This window comes from Hyla sarda, chromosome 5, assembly GCF_029499605.1.
Source record: "Hyla sarda isolate aHylSar1 chromosome 5, aHylSar1.hap1, whole genome shotgun sequence".
Lineage (NCBI taxonomy): Eukaryota > Metazoa > Chordata > Amphibia > Anura > Hylidae > Hyla > Hyla sarda.
In genome coordinates, this window is record NC_079193.1 from 328,219,618 (window position 1) to 328,240,080 (window position 20,463).

Here is a 20,463-nt window from a genome sequence, read left to right on the forward strand (position 1 = left end):
TCTGTACACTGGGGACAAGCAAAGTTCTGTACACTGAGGACAAGCAGGGCTCTGTGCACTTAGGACAAGCAGGGCTCTATACACTGAGGACAAGCAGGGCTCTGTACACTGAGGACAAGCAGGGCTCTGTACACTGAGGACAAGCAGGGCTCTGTACACCGAGGACAAGCAGGGCTCTGTACACTTAGGACAAGCAGGGCTCTGTACACCGAGGACAAGCAGGGCTCTGTACACCGAGGACAAGCAGGGCTCTGTACACTGAGGACAAGCAGGGCTCTGTACACTGAGGACAAGCAGGGCTCTGTACACCGAGGACAAGCAGAGATATGTGCACTGAGGACAAGCAGGGCTCTATACATTGAGGACAAGCAGGGCTCTGTACATTGAGGACAAGCAGGGCTCTGTGCAGTGAGGACAAGCAGGGCTCTGTACACTGGGGACAAGCAGGGTTATGTACACTGAGGACAAGCAGGGCTCTGTACACGGAGGACAAGCAGGGCTCTGTACACGGAGGACAAACAGGTCTCTACACACTGAGGCTTTATGTCACGCAGAGCCCTCCTTGTCCCGCCCTCACTTCCTGTATTTGGACTCCTCACAGACACACACAGGCAATAGCTGCAGGGACAGCATTTTTTCACCCAAAAATATACACATTTTTTAATCAATGTATATTACAAATATACATATAATGGTATTATCAAAATTATATCAAAAGGTTTTGTAAACTTTTGTTCTCCAACCCTTCTGTCCCTCAACATCATCAGTTGGAGGACAGTCAGAAAGCCCCTCCATGTATTAGACAGTTATCCGGTCCTGCCAAAATTGGTAGGTTAGGATGCATTTGTTTTCGAATGTGCATGGGGGTCTTAGAAAGGTCAATCACTATCCAGTGATTAGCAGTGTTCAAAAGCCCTAGAGAAAATGAAGCGCTTGACACATCTGGGGGACAATGTACCTCAGTTCCTGGGATTGGTGAGGGTCCCAGTAGTCAAACACCTACCGATTAGCTAGTTATCTGCTATGCTGAAGATAGAAGATAACTTTGGATCTAGGAAACTTCTTAAAGTGTACCTATTAGATACCACAAAAAAAAAAAAAAACTGTAATATGTTACTCAGTGTCTCATCCTGATCCTGTACATGTAATTTATGTCTCTATCACCCATATTTCACAAAAATAGCATATTACAGCTGCTCAATGTCTTTTCCATCTTGTCAAAGGGAGGGGGTGTGTCCATCTCTTGCCTGCACTGTGATGACTCCTCCTTCGCTCTGCCTACAACTTTTGCAAAACTACAATTCCCAGTAGGCCCAGACATCCTTTGACTGTCCAGGCATGCTTGGAGTTGTAGTTTTGCCACACCGGTAGGCACATGTTTGGTAAAACTCTGTGTTACAGCAGTGTTGCTGCAGGCTGTGTTCCTCCAGCAGCCTTTCCATTCAGCCAACTCTCCATGACTCTTGGACACACTAAGGCTACTGTGGGACTCATCAGTGTTCCAGGAAGTATGGGGACCCCTAGTGGTGGGATTTTCAAAGGCAGTTTTCTTTAATAAAATGTGAATTTTCTTTAAAGAAGTACATTAGAAAAACTATTGTTTTGCTAAGATGTACAACATATCAAAAGTTTTTATATATGACAGTGCCCATTTAAAGGCATCAGGCATTGGGTATATAGTGTTTCCGTTCAACCTATAGAAGCATATGATTCTCTATTCTCTATTCTTCATATACCTGCAATTTCACATTGAGGCATGCAGTGTCTATTTCCATCAGACTTCATATGAACTCAACAGAAAGTACATTGTGCCATGTCTCAACAGACTCCATGTTATGAAGGCATTGTCCTATGAGTGTCCTAAGTTCAGGATCCTCATCTCTTTGCCAGAGTGAAAAACACCTACAAAGAACATCTTTGCCTTAGGAGGACCTGTCCTGTCCTGCATTACACAGATCTATTGATTTGAGTAGGCACTGTGTAATGCTTATTTTCCCCTCTGGTGGCGCTGCAGGGACATTGAACACTTACGGCTAGATTACAGATAATCACTGGGGGACCCAGCATATGAACACTCTGTGATGAGCTTAACGACAAAGAACTATTCTAACATGTCGTAATTGTCCTAAGAAGGGAACCCCGTTAAAAACCTTTTTTTAGTCTCTCTTTTACCAACATAAAGCAGTTATTCCCCCTACATCCATATTTATGTGTCTGAGAATATTTATTCGATGAACGTGTCAGGCCGGTGCAGCTCATGTTCCTCTCATCTTGCAGCTAATGTGATTCACTGTTGCTCACAAGACTGAATGACATAATTCTACCTATGGGACCGCTTCTGGCTCCGGCCTAGTTGGGATTCTTATAGAATTCTGAATCAAAATGAACGCTCCCAATTCCCTGCCCGTGGAAATCTTGAATTGTGGAAAACATGAGGGTATGGAGAGTCTTCATTTGGGAAGAACAAACATTTGTCGACATGGAAATATTCAAAACATGCTTATCGGATGCTATGGACTAATGTCTGTACACATTATCGGAGAAAAAAAACTACTATCTGTACCCAAACTGGTAGAATAAGGTCAACAGGGAATGGATTTCTGACCAAAAAACAGGGTCTCATCAATGTACCTTTTCTTTTATCTTGCAGAGTATTTCACTTGCTTAAAGGGGTACTCCACCCTAGACATCTTATCCCCTATCCAAAGGTGCAGCACCGGAGGTTTGTGACATTACGGCCACGCCCCCTCAATGCAAGTCTATGATCACGCCATAGACTTGCATTCAGGGGTAATGGCTGTGACATCACGAGCCTCCAACCCGCATCGCCAGTCATCCGGAACGGAGCTAAGTTCGCTTCGTGCACCGGAGGTCTAGGGTGCTGCAGAGGATGTCTGAGGTGCCGCAGCCGAGATTGCGGGGGGGGTCCCCAGCATCAGGATCCCGACGATCAGACATCTTATCCGATATTCATTGGATAGGTGATAAGATGTCTAGGGGCGGAGTATCCCTTTAAGCAGCAGTTTATGCTCCAGAGCTGGTGTTCCTAATGGGACAAAAAGCTATAGCCATAGACAGATATCTGACTTTGTTGCAAAAAATGTTGGGTACCTGTACATACAGGCATTCCTTTAGTTTGTTTTCTTCTTTTCTTGTCTGTTAGTCTTGTGCCTGTTAGGCTCAGTTCACACTAGTGTAATGGTTTCCATTATATCAGAAACAACGATGGCATTGTCAGACCCATCAAATGACAGACAAAAAGGCACCTGACTCACCCCAGTGACTTATTATTGGGTATGTCAGGTTCCATCATGGTGTCCCTTGTTTTGATGGGAAAATGTTCTGAAGGGACTATCAACAAATGCACCAAACAGCCTGAGATGGTGGTGTGAACACAGCCTTAAGGTAGGCATACATTTTCAATAACTGAAGATCAAACGCTCATTCTGCTGACAATCCTCTCTCTCCAGTTCCTAAGGGGAGGTGAGGGGTAAGCTGCAGCTAGACTCCTCTGGTGGCAGCTTACCTCTCCCAGAGCACTAGGTGTTAAAAATCCAACACGCCCGACCATTCTCTTCACCAACGTCATCTGTTGGTGAAGCTTTGGGAGGCCGCATACACCTTAGACAGCTGGCCCAACCTACTGAATGCAGTGGGTTTGTCTGTCTATAGTGTAAGGTGTATGGGCCTTTTAACTCTAAAAGTCACACCCCGTTCCATCTGTGCCTGCTTGGATAAATGCTCTCCTATGTTCAACAAGAAACTCTTATATGACAGCCTAAATGTACCTTGGGGGGCTTCTCATATAAATGTCTCTCTCTGGGGTTTCCATTATTTTAATGGCATAAAATGACTAGAATAAAACATTTAATGTAAAAGTAGTAAGAAGTCATATTAGTAGTAAATTATTTAGCAGAACAACAACATCTAGAATTGGTACAGAATGTTTTCTTCAGTTTAGGAAAGCTAGGCAATGGCCGGTACAGCCAAAACGTGTTGGGAAAACACTTGTTAGTCATGGAAGATGTAGTTTCCCCGCTGACCTATTAGGTAAAGTTAGTGGAAGTTTTACTCTATAAAGGACAGTCAGCTGTTTTTAATCATTTTATGTCAAATTAGTCAGTGACTGAAAACACACATGCACTTTTTAAAGTGGTACTACACCCCTAGATATCTTATCCCCTATACAAAGGATGGAGGATAAGATGTCTGATTGCAGGGATCTCCCTGCTGCACCCGGCGTTTGTTTGCAGCTCCGGAGGCTCGTGATGTCACGGTCACACCCGCTCGTGACATCACGGCCACGCCCCCTCAATTCAAGTCTATGGGAGGGGGCGTGGCGCTACCTCCCATAGAATTGCATCAAGGGGGCGTGGCCGTGATGTCACGAGCGGGGTGTGACTGCGACGTTTCGAGCCTCCATCTGGCACGGAGCAAAGTTCCTTTGGATAGGATATAAGATGTCTAGGGGTGGAGTACCCCATTAATGCAGTTTTTTGGGCCGAAGCAAGAGGTGAATCCAGCAGGAAGGAGAAGAATTAGTCCTTATTTTACATTTCTCACTGCTTTTGACTCTACTACCGGCTTCGGCTCTATACAATGACACAAAACTGCACCCCAGACTGCATGTGTGATTTCAGCCTAAGGCTTCTGAGGTTTTTATTTTACCTTTCTTCATCGAGAATTCACTCCCTTGTGCAGGCAGCACATCCCCTATTGGCAATGACAGGCTAAGCAAATGAGAAGTAGGGGAAAACAGATTTAGCAGGGATGTATATATATATATGTATCACATGGACCATGTTGCCAAGTTAATAAATGCTTTTTATGGTGGTTGTTGATACTTACATACTATATATTATATTACACAACCTGTGGCTCTCCAGCTGTCGCAAGTCTACATATCCCATTATTCCTTGACTGGGCACGATGGCTATTGTAGCTGGAAAACCACAGGATAAGGAACACTGTACTAAGTAATAAATATTCCATATGAGAATGGAGCTTAAATTCCATAATGATATGGACCATACAAAGAGGAATTGCTTATTCCGCGGTCTTTGTATTTTTTGCTATACTTTCAACCATCTACTGTGGCATAAAGAGTGACTAGAGAATAGATATTCAATTTGAACCCAAGATAATACATTGCAAAATATACGTTCTTTAGAAGAGAGAGTAGTGCTATTCTGCTGTCTCATACCCTCCGTACCCCGCTCACACCCGGTATTGATTGTATATGTTCAATACAGGGAAGAGGGATAGCTGTCAATCACTGTCTGTGGGCGGGGTAAGCAGGACTCTCACTGTCTATTCTAGGAGTCCTGTCAGGATCAACTTTTACTCAGAAATGCTGCTCTACTACCCTGTTTCCCCAAAAATACACCCTACCCCGAAAATAAGCCCTAGCTGTATTATCAGGGTGGGCTGCAATATAAGCCCTACCCCGAAAATAAGACCTAGGTCAGTGTTCTTCAACCTGCGGACCTCCAGCTGTTGCAAAACTACAACTCCCAGCATGCCCGGACAGCCAATGGCTGTCCGGGCATGCTGGGAGTTGTAGTTTTGCAACAGCTGGAGGTCCGCAGGTTGAAGAACACTGACCTAGGCAAGGCTGCAAATATTAAAAAACAAACTTTAACTTACCTTCGTCCTCCGTTCCCCCGTTGCTAAGGAACCGGCCTCACTGTTCTCCGATGCTCTTGCTGCTTCCTGATGTTGTGACGTCTCAGAGCCTTCAGCCTATCACCGGCCGCAGCGATGTCCCGCCTCTGCCGATGATAGGCTGAGCGCATTGTCATGTAAGGAGCCGGCCGTAAAAAAATATGCCCTACCCTGAAAATAAGCCCTAGTGTGTTTTTGGTGACTAAAATTAATAGAAGACCCGGTCTTATTTTCGGAGAAACACGGTATCTCTCATACAAACCTATATATCCCAGAGTTCAGAATAAATCACACGATGGGTGAGCTTTAGGACTTTAGCCGGTCAGAGGGGGCCAACGGTAGGACCTTTAGGCCATGTTAACAAGACAGAATTTCCAAACAGAATCTGGAGGAAAAATTCAGTTCGGAAATTCGGTTGCAGCAGAGTCCCATTGATTTCAATGGGATTCTGCAATAGCGCACACATCAGAATTTCCATGGCAGAAATTCAAATGCATCTCCAAGCAGTCCTAGCACATGTTCTGCCGGCGCGCGCTATTTGCAGAATGTTTGCCAATGTTTTCTGGGCTGACATTCCGCAAATATTCCACCGGGTGAAAATAGACTCATGGTTTATCCTATAGATCTTAATGTCCATATGGAAACTGTAACTTGCAGTGGGTTACCTATTGCCGAAAATACTGTGCAAGTTATGCTATCATTCTCTTTTATAGGTCTGCCAAAAGTTGGCAGTAGTGGCAGATTTGGCAGCCCATTGAAGTAAATCAATGCAGGAAGGAAAAGTAGTTCATTGGAATGGCGCTGAATCCGCCTAAATTCCAAAGATTATACAGGATTCATAGGTGTTAGCAAAGCATCAATGTATTTATTAACACTGAAAATGTATACATAGAGGACAATGGCACATTTCAAGCGCTCAATCCCTCTTCTTCAGATTGCCAATCTGAAGAAGAGGGATTGAACCCCTAAAGTGCGTCATTGTCCTGTATGCATATGTTTTTTGGTGTCAATAAATAGATTGATGCTTTGCTAATACCTAGGAGTCCTGTATACTCTTTGGAATTCAAGCGGATTCAGCGCCATTCCAGTGCACTACTTTTCCTTCCTGCATTGTACTACTGCTGACTGCTTCCTGAGGGTACCAGTTCCAGTACTGAAGTGGCTGCAGCTCTGCTTCACACACTACCCCATAGGGGTGATATGCACATGCCCAAGGGGGTAACAAGGTGAGGTCCACCACATACTGGTAGAGTGTCTGACCCTCACCCACAGAGTTACACGAGGTGCTATCCTCCTGCCTTTTTGTTTTTCTCCATTGAAGTAAATGGTAGCGTCACTTGCAGTGAATTATGATTGTGTGAACATACCCTTAAAGGGGTACTATGCTTCTAGAATCTTATCTCCTATCTAAATATTAGGGGATTATATGTCTAATTGTGGGGGACCTGCTGCTGGGGTCCCCCATGATCTCCCGCAGCACCCGTGTTTAGAACTCAGAGTTCCTGCAGCAGTGGTTGTGACGTCACGGTCATGCCCCTAGTGACGTCACGCCACGCCATGTCTATGGGAGGGGGCGTGTCGTTCAACATGCCCCCTCCCATAGAGATGAATGGAGGGGGCGTGACGTGACATCACGAGGGGGCATGGCAGTGGCATCACGTTCACTGCCTCCAGCTCCGAGCGTTCTGAACAAAATGTTCATAACTCTAGAGCACCAGAGTACCGCTTTAAAGGAAGTTGTCCTGGATAAGAAAAAAAGGGTACGTTGAATGGACCTAAACTGGAATACCAGACACAGCCTACGGACAAATGTGGTGCTTTTTTTTTCTAATTGTAGTAAATTGTAGTTGTGGTTAGGGTGTGATAAAGGGCAGATGTTATTACCCTAGGGGCAGATGGCATAAATCCCTTGTGTTCCTGATGCCAGGGCGTGGTTTTACCTCTACACCACCCGAAGGTATGGCCGCTGGATCCCGGGGTAAATAGCTTTACTGAGTCAGACAGATGGAATAGTCTTTACAGCTCAGTTAGTCCCAAGGAAGTGACCAGCGACTTTAGAGACTTGTAGTGGACTTTGATTAATTGTTGCAGACCCACGCTGAATTTAGACAGACAGATCTTGACTGACTTGACTAGGACTGACTAGACTTCACCCCTTGCGTAGCTTACCAGGTTTGACGTTTACCTGTGGGGCACTTGGTTAGTGGAAGCGTGGCTGCGTGGTAGGCCTTTGGTCTCCTCAGGACACTCTTAGGTCTTGACTTCACTGCACGCAGCACAGAACTCAAAGAAAACTGAACTAGCTCCTCCCAGGGTTTATATGGGGGAGACTTTGGAGAGGTCTTATAGGTCACCCACAAGTCATCTGGTCACTGACACCTTCCCTGGTTACAAGACTTAGCAACAACATACAGACAATGCAATAGATAACACAAGGTATAATTAACCATTTATAATACACAGCTTAAGGAGGGACTCAGGGGACATTGCAATAAAGTCTGCCAGACAGGACAGCAAGAATACAGGGGTACAATTCCTGTCCCATGCCACCACAAACTCCCCCTCATAACAACAGCCGTCATTGGTGCCCAGTCCTGGAGGGCAGATGAATATAAAATGGCCACTGAGGCCATGAGATAGCAACAAAACAGTTCCTGGGGCATTGCATCAATGTCCTTCACAGGGCTGATGAAACTGGGGAAGAGTCCATGTGGCATTACAATCAACGTCCTTACATGCTCAATTCTTTTGAGGGTTTTGAAAACTGGAATGAATGGAGCAAACTTATGTTTGAGATCATTTGGTCTTGCAACTGCTTTGTGGTCTACAGTTCGGGCTGTCTGAGGCTCTCTACTCTGATGCCTGTGCTAATGGGGCCCTTTGGCTTTAGCTACTTCTCCCCATAACATTGGACTAGCAGTTATACATTTTTCTGACAACACATGAAAATATTACATATGTACACAATAGCCCTGTCACTTTATGTGCTACTCCTTTCAGGAGAACTCTCTGGTCACAAGAATACCCTGTGCACAGTGGACAGGAAACAACAGACATTAGACATGAAATGACTATTATGGACTGGATACATTGACTAGTTAGCTACAGTCCTGACTAAACATGTGACATTTGACTATGTCTGATACACAAGATATACTATGTACATTACTATCTGTACATGAAATTAGTTATTCTAGAAGGAGACTCATAACTTTTATTCACATAGGTACTTTTAGTCTCTATACATAGCATACATGGCAAATAGTCTCTATACATAGCATACAGGGTCAGGACCCCTCCTGTACAAATGCCATAGGTAAAAGAACATTAGGGACTATAGACATTTTGTGTAAACATTCTAGACATACACTTTATTACAAGGTGACCCAAATAATACAGTTTCACAACAATAATTGTAATTGCATTCACTTGTGCAAAAGAATAAACAATATATTACTCTGTAAATAGTTTTTGGAGTAACGCACCACAGTTCTGGTACAGAAGAGTCTATAGTAAATGATGACGTCTGTAAGCCGCAAAATGGTTGCAAAAGAGTTCTTGGTTAGTCCACCAGGCACTTTTCTTAAACATTGCATCAGCTGGAAAAAAAAAAACAGTGGTACTTCCACATAGCAATATCAATCTCCCGACTAAACAGTAGAGAAAGGCAACAGTATCACAGATGAGTGTCAGCCTGGAAATTTCCCATCCCAGGCTCGCCTGTCGGACTGCTTCCTAGGCTGGGACATATAAAGGGGACCACAGGACTATGACCCCTCCAGAGGACTGACATGAGTGTCCCAATTAACTCGGGACAACGTGGACTTGGTTATGGTAGGACTCACAGTGACTACCATTTGCACACTAGCAGCTTGCGCTACTGGGGGACAATGTGTTGGTGCCTGTTGGGCCGGCCAAATCTCCTCCTCAGCTGGAGTAGGTAGAGGCACTTTAGTTGCTACCCGGTGAGCAGGCCAAACCTCCTCAGCGACAGGAGTAGGCCTGGGCACATCTGTAGATGACTTGAATTGGTACTTCGGTGCCATGATAGGTGCCTCAGGCAGGTACCCTTCTTCTTCTTGACTGATGCCTCTGGCTTTAGGAAACAGCAAGCCAAAGGGGTCCGCATCCCAGTTGTCCGATTAAAAGTAGGCAAAAGGGAGCTGCGTGGGATTCTTCGGATGGGTCACAGCTGCCGCCCCCTCTCCTCTCACGCTGTTGACTGGAGTATATTCCACTGTCTCCCTGCTCTAGAGAGAATGCAGATGTTGGGGGAGATAATCTCTTCTGACTGTCCTTCGGTTCACTAGAATGGTTCCCCCGTGATGGCAGTCCATGAGGGTGCTGAACCCCTGCACTTTATGAAACTTAATGACCGTGGCTCTGCGCCTCTCTAGTGGTGGCTCTCCCTCTCGGGGGTGTTCCAGCATTCTAATATACAGGGCCTCAAGTTTTTTGTGTCTTGTTGTGCTTGGTACACTTCATATGACACTGATTTTCGCCTGTACTCCTTCCTTCTTTGTGCCCTCATCTCCTCCACTAATGCAGCCATCTGGGATTCTTGCTTAGCCCTCTCGGACTGGGCTGTCAGAACTGAGGGATGGGACTTCCCTTGCAGGGGTAAAAAGTACTCTCTCATGTACTTGATGAGTTTCGAGTTGAGGTAGAGAAAGTGGCCTCAGCCGGGGTACTCACTTCTGACTCCTTCGTGTGGATCTCCGCACAGGATCTTCAGATCCGGTGATGTGGGAACAGCCTCACCGGCGACGCTCCTCTGGACGATGCAGGCGTTCCACCCGCTGGCCACTCTCCGTCATCATCGGGCAGCGGGACTTTTAGATAGGCGTCTTTGACCCCAATGGAGATCTTTTGCAGATGGTCCGCCAACTCCTGGAACATCTGAGCCGTGGCCGCTGCAACTTTTCGAGCGCTCGGATCCATCTTAGGACTCTCAGACCTCGTGCTTGCTTGCTCCTCTGCCATGTTTCTCTCTCTGCAGACTTCTGGCAAACTGAAGAGGTCAAGCTGCGCTGTTTCTTTTATAGTGGACTTCGGGAAGATGGCCGCCAGCCGGAAGTACGTCAGCGGTGCAGTGCTGACTTCCGCTCCCCCAGCAGCAAGAAGCTGATCTTTCAAGTTCCACCCAGGACTCGGGACGGCAACATGGTTTCCACGCCCAGGGGCGGGACGATGACCAGCGAGGGACATTTTCGTGCGCTTCTCCTGCACATCTTTAACTCTTACAGCACTTTGTTATGCAAGATAAATTCAGCCCATATTTTACACATGGCAGGCACAATTCTTTTACTGTTCACAATGGCAGATAGCAGACTTTTTTTTTTCACCTCCCCCTCTATTTCACAAGCACATCGCAATAAACAGATTTCACTGACAAAGTTCTGTACACTTTCTAGCACAATTTTTGTCGCTTGTGCGTTTTACTCTGCAATATTGGACACAGTTCAGACTGGGGAGGTACTTTCTGCATTGGGCGCACACCCGTATCCTGTTCGTAGGACGCCAAAAATTGTGGTGATGGTGTGATGGAGAGCAGATGTTATTACCTTATGGGTAGATGGCATTAACCCCTTGTGTTTGTGACGCCAGGGCATGGTTTTACCTCTACACCACCCGAAGGTATGGCCGCTGGATCCTGGGCTAGGCACGGGGCAAATAATGACTCAGACGCTAAATTAAGGAACAACGGCAGCTTTACTGAGGCAGACAGTCTTTACAGCTCAGTTAGGCCCAAGGAAGTGACCAGTGACTTTAGAGACTTGTGGGCTCGCAGGGACTTGTAGTGGACTTAATTGCTGCAGACCCACACTGAATTTAGACAGACTGATCTTGACTGACTTGACTAGGACTGACTAGACTTCACCACTTGTGTAGCTTACCAGGTTTTGACGTTTACCTGTGGGGCACTTGGTTAGTGGAAGCGTGGCTGCGTGATAGGCCTTGGGTCTCCTCAGGACACCAGACACTCTTAGGTCTTGACTTCACTGCACTCAGCAAAGAACTCAAAGAAGACTGAACTAGCTCCTCCCAGGGTTTATATGGGGGAGACTTTGGAGGGGTCCTATAGGTCACCCACAAGTCAACCTTCCTTGGTTACAAGACTTAGCAACAACATTTAAAGGTATATACATTATACAGACAATGCAATAGATAACACAAGGTATAATTAACCATTTTTAATACACAGCTTAAGGGGGGACTCAGGGGACACTGTAACAGAGTCCGCCAGACAGGACAGCAAGGGTGCAGGGGTACAACTCCTGCACTGGGCCACCACATAGTATAATTGTAGTAAAATCTAAAAATGATCATTATGATTTATCCTACTCCACTATTCCGTCCTACTGAAGTATCTCACTAGTTTATAACAAACTGAACAATCAAGAGATCAGTTTCAATGTAATTTCCCTGCAGATATTATAGCAGGACTAGGACGGCATATACAGAATGACTCTGCTCCTCATGGTCATTTATCTATCTGCAGAGATGGTTATTGACCGTGAGAGGCTCATTACCAGGACGTACAGTAATTCCCCATCCCCGTCATTAATTCCTATAATAAAATATTGGCCGTAATGAAGCTCATTGTACTGGAACTTATAAACTACAGCTTTATGCACATCAATACCATCTATAACTATAACACTTACCAGGAATTTCTCCAAAGTTGATATAAGGTTCTTGGAAAGTAGATTTCTCTTGGTTTCTAGCAATTAAAAAGACCCCAAGGAAAGACAAAAGGCACCTGCAGGAACACAATGAGTTATGACTTACATAGATTGTGCTATACGCTGCCGGCTCATTTATAAAATAAATATCCCAAATCTTTTAAGGCTGATATAAATTATAACACTGCATCATTTTATAGGCCGAGTAGCTGGAAAAACACAGAACATTGGAGAGTGACTACGAGAGACTTAACCCCTTAAGGACTCAGCGTTTTTCAGTTTTTGCATTTTAGTTTTTTCCTCCTTACCTTTTAAAAATCATAAGCCTTTCAATTTTCCATCTAAAAATTCATATAATGGCTTATTGTTTGCAAAACCCCAAAAAAAATCATTGTGCGAAAAAAAAAAAAAAAAAAAGTTTCTACGCAGTGCCTTTTTCGGTAAAAAAAAACACCTTCCCTTTAGTCTATAGGTCCATACAATTAAAATGATACCCTACCTATACAGGTTTGATTTTGTCGTACTTCTGGAAAAAATTATAACTACATGGGCAAAAATTATACCCCTATAACTTTTTAATTTTTCCGCATATGGGGATATAGGAGGGCTCATTTTTTGTGACGTGATCTGTGAAGTTTTTGGCGGTACCATTTTTGTTTTGATCTGACTTTTTGATCGCTTTAAAATGTTTATGGTATAAAAAGTGACCAAAAATACACTATTTTGGATTTTTTTTTACATGTACACCATTGACCATGTGGTTTAATTAACAATATATTTTTATAGTTCGGACATTTACGCACGCGACGATACCACATATGTTTATATTTATTTTTATTTACATAGTTGTTTTTTTATGGGAAAATTCTGACTTTTATTAGGGAAGGGGTTAAATCACATTTATTAACACTTTATTTTCACTTTTTACTTTAACTTTTTTTTTGCAATGTTATAGCCCCCATGGTGGACTATAACATTGCACACACTGATTTCCTACACTGATCACTGCCATGCAATAGCATGGCATTGATCAGTGTTATCACCGCTCGACTGCTCTTGCCTGGATCTCAGGCATGGAGCAGTCATTCGGCAATCGGACAGTGAGGAGGAAGGTAGGGATCCTCCTCGCGTCCTGCAAGCTGTTCGGGACGACTAAGCTGCCGAGAAGGTTTCACTTTCACTTCAGACACGGCGATCAACTTTGATCGCTACTTCTGAAGCGTTAATACCGGGCATCACCACGATCGGTGATGTCCGATATTAGCTGCGGGTCCCGGCCGTTGATGGCTGCTGGGACCAAACTGATATGATGCGGGAGACGTTATATCGCGGGAGACTGCGCAGGACGTAAATATACGTCTTGCATCGTTAAGGAGTTAAAGGGATGTTCCATGAAAAAACATTTTTTTTTCATATCAACTGGCTCCAGAAAGTTAAGCAGATTTGTAAATTACTTCTATTAAAAAATCTTAATCCTTCCAGTACTTATCAGCTCCTGAAGTGGAGTTGTTCATTTCTGTCTGACAACAGTGCTTTCTGCTGACACCTCTGTCTGTCTCAGGAACTGTCCAGAATAGCAGCAAATCTCCATAGCAAACCTCTCCTGCTCTGCACAGTTCCTGACATGGACAGAGATGTCAGCAGAGAGCACTGTTGTAAGACAGAAAATAACAACTCAACTTCAACAGTTGATAAGTACTGGTAGGATTAAAGGGGTATTCCAGGAAAAAAAAAACTTTTTTTTTTTTTTATATCAACTGGCTCCAGAAAGTTAAACAGATTTGTAAATGACTTATATTAAAAAATCTTAATCCTTTCAATAATTATCAGCTGCTGAAGTTGAGTTGTTGTTTTCTTTCTGGCAACAGTGCTCTCTGCTGACATCTCTGCTTGTCTCGGGAACTGCACAGAGTAGAAGAGGTTTGCTATTGGGATTTGCTTCTAAACTGGGCGGTTCCCGAGACACGTGTCATCAGAGAGCACTTAGACAGAAAAGAACAACTCAACTTCAGCAGCTAAAGTACTGAAAGGATTAATATTTTTTAATAGAAGTAATTTACAAATCTGTTTTAACTTTCAGGAGCCAGTTGATAGATATAAAAAAAGTTTTTTCCTGGAAAACCCCTTTAATATTTTTTAATAAAAGTAATTTACAAATCTTTTTAATTTTCTGGAGCCAGTTGATATGAAAAAAAATTGTATGGTCAACTGGTGCCAGAAAGTTAAACAGATTTGTAAATTGCTTCTATATAAAAATTTTAATTCTTCCAGTACTTATCAGCTGCTGTATACTATAGAGGAAGTTGTGGTTGTGTAGTTCTTTCCAGTCGGACCACAGTGCTCTCTGCTGACACCTTGGTCCATGTCAGGAACTGTCTAGAGCAAGGGTACTTTCACACGTGCGGATTTACAGCGTATTTTATGCTGCAGATCCGCCGCTGAAGGACCTCTGTATGGTGCCCATAAATGTGCCTGTTCGGAGCAGCAATACGAAGCTCCGAGCAGAAACACTGGGATGTGCGAGTCGCCGCGCATGCGTGGTGAATCTGCACACATCGCGGCCACTTCCCCTGCTCAATGAGCTAGGCCGAGAGCTGCCGCGATGTGCGAGTATACTACGCATGCGCGCTGTGACTCGCACATTACAGTGTGTCTGCTCGTAGCGGTGTATTGCAGGCACATATAAAGGCAGCATATAGGAAGTCCTTCAGCGGTGGATCCGCAGCGAAATACGCTGCTAAAATCTGCACGTCTGAACGTACCCCAAGAGAGGTTTTCTATGGGGATTTGCTTCTACAATAGACAGTTCCTGACACACAGACAGAGGTGGCAGCAGAGAGCACAGTGGTCATACTGGAAAAAAAAAACTACACAACTTCTTCTGGAAAACAGAGCAGCTGATAAGTACAGGAAGGATTAAGATTTTTTAAATAGAAGTAATTTACAAATCTGTATAACTTTCTGGCACCGGTTGCTTTGTAAACATTTGTTCCCCACCGGAGTACCCCTTTAATCAGGTGGTAGAAAGCCAACCCAAGCAAATGGCTCCATAAATCATGAGAACGCAGAGATTGATGGATGAAGAGAACAAACATTATTATTCTGTGGACTCGAACATTATCTCCCTACTTTGCTAATCCCTCAATCTGTTTAATGCACGAGAAAAGTTTTATAAGCAGAGTTATAAATATCTCAGACGTTCGTCACTGAGGAACGCTCTATTTCAGGCTGTAATTTGACATGACACTGAAGGCATTCAGGCATATATATATATATATATATATATATATATATATATATATATATAAAATAAAAATACAGATTTTTCCAGCACAGCATGCTGGAGATATATAGTAGATCCTGTTATGGCCAAAACACTTGTGTCCTTTTTCTATTACCTGCTTCCATAGTAATTGTTTGTAGTACAACTGAAGGACACTTCTAGAAAGTTGAACACAGTATAGATGAGTGTTTCCTAACCAGCGTGCCACCAGCTGTTGCAAAACTACAACTCCCAGCATGCCCGGACAGCCAAAGGCTGTCCGGGCATGCTGGGAGTTGTAGTTTTGCAACAGCTGGAGGCACACTGGTTGGGAAACGTTGGAATAGTTGTAGCAAACGTTACCTTGACCCTTTAATCTTTGCAGTATCAGTATCATGCAGTATCGTAATCTATAAATCTGTATCATAATCTGTAAAGGCTGTGCGGGCATGCTGGGAGTTGTAGTTTTGCAACAGCTGAAGGCACACTGGTTGGGAAACTTTGGTATAGTTGTAGCAAACGTTACCTTGGCACTTTAATCTTTGCATTATCAGTATCATGCAGTATCGTAATCTATAAATCTGTATCATAATCTGTAAAGGCTGTGCAGGCATGCTGGGGGTTGTAGTTTTGCAACAGCTGGAGGCACACTGATTGGAGAATACTGGTATAGATTTAGCCCATTTTGCCTTGATACTTTAAGTACTTCGGATAGGGGATAAATTATAGATCGCGTGGCATCCGTCCGCTGGGACCCCCCGCGATCTCCTGTACGGGGCCGCGGCAGTCCGAAGGAAGCCACGACAGACACGCCCCCTCCATGTATCTCTATGGGGACGGGTTGTCCACCATGCCATGCAAAGACGGAACGCCCCCTTCCTCTGGACTGCCGCGGCCCCATACAGGGGATCGTGAGGGGTCCCAGTGGTCGGACCCCCTGTGATCTATAACTTATCCCCTATTCTTCGGATAAAGGATAAGTTATATTCCACTACAGTATTCCTTTAACGCTTTAAAGTTTGCAGTATGGTAATGTAAACTGACACTTAGCACAGTTTATCCCATTAAAGGGTGAAGTTAATACTGCCACCATCAGGCAAAAAACAGATGGTACTGAGGCCAAGGCCCAAACTGCAAACCAGGTTTTCTGGGCAAAAATAAAATTTTCCATACATGCCCTCCCTATGAAGTAGAAACAACAAAGACAGCATACTCACCTTCCCCCAATCCCCCAACTCTGTCGCACCGATGATCAAAGAGAGAGCTGAACCCCACTGTTACTTTTAATGTGTGGTTCATGTAATCCCATGACCAGTAGGGTTGCTATCTGATTTGCTCTGCCATAGGATCCAGAAAACAAATGCTCTATCCAAACTGAGGCTTGGATATGCATATAAAATTATGGTATCTTAAAGGGGTTATCCAGGAAAAAACTTTTTTTTTTATATATCAACTGGCTCCAGAAAGTTAAACAGATTTGTTAATTACTTCTATTAAAAAATCTTAATCCTTTCAGTACTTATGAAGTTCAGTACTTATGAGCTTTTGAAGTTGAGTTGTTCTTTTCTATCTAAGTATTCTCTGATGACACGTGTCTCGTGAACCGCCCAGTTTAGAAGAGGTTTGCTATGGGGATTCGCTTCTAAACTGGGCGGTTTCCGAGACACGTGTCATCAGAGAGCACTTAGATAGAAAAGAACAACTCAACTTCAGAAGCTCATAAGTACTGAAAGGATTAAGATTTTTTTAATAGAAGTAATTTACAAATCTGTTAAACTTTCTGGAGCCAGTTGATATTTAAAAAAAGTTTTTTCCTGGATAACCCCTTTAATTTAGACTGTCCTTCTCTTTTATTTTGACCTTTTTATCTTTCAGCTTTAGCTCATTGGAGAAAAAGAAAACTTTTTAAGTGAATACAAAAATAAAAGGATGTATCGTAGCCAGCGCTGTCATTTACTGAAGACATGGTTGTCAAGCAGATTTGTTCTCCTTTAGAAATGTCACAATACATTTAGGAGAATCTGGCAAAGAAGCCTCAGGTTGTAACTCCAATGTCTGACTGACTATGGTTTACACTCTTCGGACCAAGCTATAAAGAACAAAGGATTTTAGGCTGCAAGATGTTCAGTTTTGAACTATATAGGATTCACAAAACCAAAAACTAATGTTATAAATTATGATTATGGTTTAAAAACATCTAGTAAAATGGGAGGCCAACATATACACACCAGGTACGTATGCACGGACAAGCATGGGTCCCTTTGGTGACCAAAATGTAGACAGCTAATAACTACATTTGGACAATTTTCAAACATATATATGTGAATTTAAGTGAATTAAAACATTTATATATGCCTGAAATGACCCAAACGTAGTTACTAGCAGACTAAGTTTAGGCCACTGAGTTCAATGGCGGCCCGTGCATGTCCATGTGCGTATCTGTCCACATCCCATTTTAACAGGTTGGGTACAATGGTAGTGTAAACCCACCCTAACATATCTAAATGCACAACTCATTGTCCTTTAACATGGATGAGCTATAGCTGGTGACCAGTTTGTGTGCCATCTTTGTCTAAGGGAAACAGAGAGGCAAGAATTCACTGGGAAAATTTGATCACTGAGCATTATTGGAAAAACATTGTCTTGTAATAAGAATCCAAATTGGTGCATGTAGCATCAATCAATGCACCTTTCCTGTCTGATGTAAGCTGTTTAGGCTGGTGGAGGTGGTTTAACGGTGTGGGGAGTGTTTTCTTGGGACACCCTGCGTCATCTGTTACCTGTGGATGGCCATTCTAACAGTAGGGTTTGTCTAAGCACTGTGGCTGACCAAGTTAATCCTATGGTAGATGAAAACTTCCATGACCATAACGTGTTCCTTTCATTAGCAGAAACGTTTTATATATTGTAGATAATAACATTAACTGTATATTTGTAATATACATTGGTTAATTACGTGTATATTTTTGCCTGTGTGTCTCTGTAAAGAGAACAAATACAGGAAGTGTGGGTGGGACAAGCGGGGCTCTGTACACTGAGGACAAGCAGGGCTCTGTACACAGAGGACAAGCAGGACTCTGTACACTGAGGACAAGCAGAGCTCTGTACACTGAGGACAAGCAGGGTTCTCTACACTGAGGACAAGCAGGGTTCTGTACACTGAGGACAAGCAGGGCTCTGTACACTGAGGACAAGCAGGGCTCTGTAAACTGAGGACAAGCAGGGCTCTGTACACTGGGGACAAGCAGGGCTCTGTACACTGGGGACAAGCAGGGCTCTGTACACTGAGGACAAGCAGGGCTCTGTACACTGAGGACAAGCAGGGCTCTGTACACTGAGGACAAGCAGGGCTCTGTACACTGAGGACAAGCAGGGCTCTGAGCACTGAGGACAAGCAGGGCTCTGAGCACTGAGGACAAGCAGGGCTCTGTACACTGAGGACAAGCAGGGCTCTGTACACTGAGGACAAGCAGGGCTCTGTACACTGAGGACAAGCAGGGCTCTGTACACTGAGGACAAGCAGGGCTCTGTACACTGAGGACAAGCAGGGCTCTGTACACTGAGGACAAGCAGGGCTCTGTACACTGAGGAAAAGCAGGGCTCTGTACACTAAGGAAAAGCAGGGCTCTGTACACTGAGGACAAGCAGGGCTCTGTGCACTGAGGACAAGCAGGGCTCTGTGCACTGAGGACAAGCAGGGCTCTGTACACTGAGGACAAGCAGGGCTCTGTACACTGAGGACAAGCAGGGCTCTATACACTGAGGACAAGCAGGGCTCTGTACACTGAGGACAAGCAGGGCTCTGTACACTGAGGACAAGCAGGGCTCTGTACACTGAGGAAAATCAGGGCTCTGTACACAGAGGACAAGCAGGGCTCTTTGCACTGAACCTTTGTGACATGCTTCCGCCTCACATATCAGGATGATTGACAAGCCAGGAGTCTGCACAGAGCCCTGCTTGTCCCGCTCTCACTTCCTGTATTTGGACTCCTCATAGAGACACACAGGCAATAGTTGCAGGGACAGCATTTTTTCACCCAAAAATCTACAAATTTTTTAACTAATGTATATTACAAATATACATAGAATGGTATTATCTACATTATATAAAAAGTTTTTGCAAACGACAGGTACACATCTTAGCCCTATAGAACATCTCCAAGACGGGGTAAGTATGGGCTGGTTAAGCATTTCAGGAGCTCCATCTTATTTTCATCAACTTCAAAAAGTGATCCTCCCTGCATGGGCTGATATTCCTGAACAGTTTTATTTTTTATTAACGTCAAGAGGAATCTGTGCCATAATGAATTCCAAAGAAGGTCCTAACTGCTATATCTGTAGATGAGAGTGACTCGAATAAGTGGCCATTCAGCATACAGAGTCACCAAAAGGTGAATGTCGTGTCCCGATACAGAACATGGTTCTGTACAGTCCTAAAGTCCCCTCAGGTAGAGTCCCTCAAGTCCACAAGGCTCTCCTGCAGGATCCCCCTAGGTCATTATTATGATTTCTATTGTATATTACTCATATACATTTATTATAAGTATTGTACAGTGAATGTAAACTATGTGTAAAGGTTATTAGGATGTTTAAACTGTATAGGACCTTCCTAAGGTCATGTGATATGGTCATGTGATATCTGATCACCTGATACCCAAAGTTCAAGAGGCACAGGTGACCACAGGCAACCAGTTACCAATGGGCTTTAGTCCGGCCCCTGATATATAAGGGGCTGTAGTCTCCACACTAGGTCTCTTTACTTCCTGCTGTATTCCTGGACACTAAAGCAATCACAAGTCCTGTACAAGTTCAGTCCAGTACAGCTAGGCCAAAGCCTACAAGTCTACAGCC

General features: G+C 44.0%; 1 protein-coding gene across 6 annotated transcripts in view; it reads right to left on the minus strand.

Moving 5' to 3' along the window:
* Window positions 1-20,463, minus strand: part of NIPAL2 (NIPA like domain containing 2) — a 187,191-nt gene that overhangs the window by 1,339 nt on the left and 165,389 nt on the right. For 5 of the 6 annotated variants that reach the window (XM_056522367.1, XM_056522369.1, XM_056522370.1 and 2 more), the window contains exon 10: window positions 12,333-12,427. In XM_056522367.1, the coding sequence (XP_056378342.1) occupies window positions 12,333-12,427 (95 nt within the window). Of the gene's footprint in view, window positions 1-4,668; window positions 4,731-12,332; window positions 12,428-20,463 lie in introns of all 6 variants that reach the window. The other variant, XM_056522368.1, reaches the window with a different exon arrangement.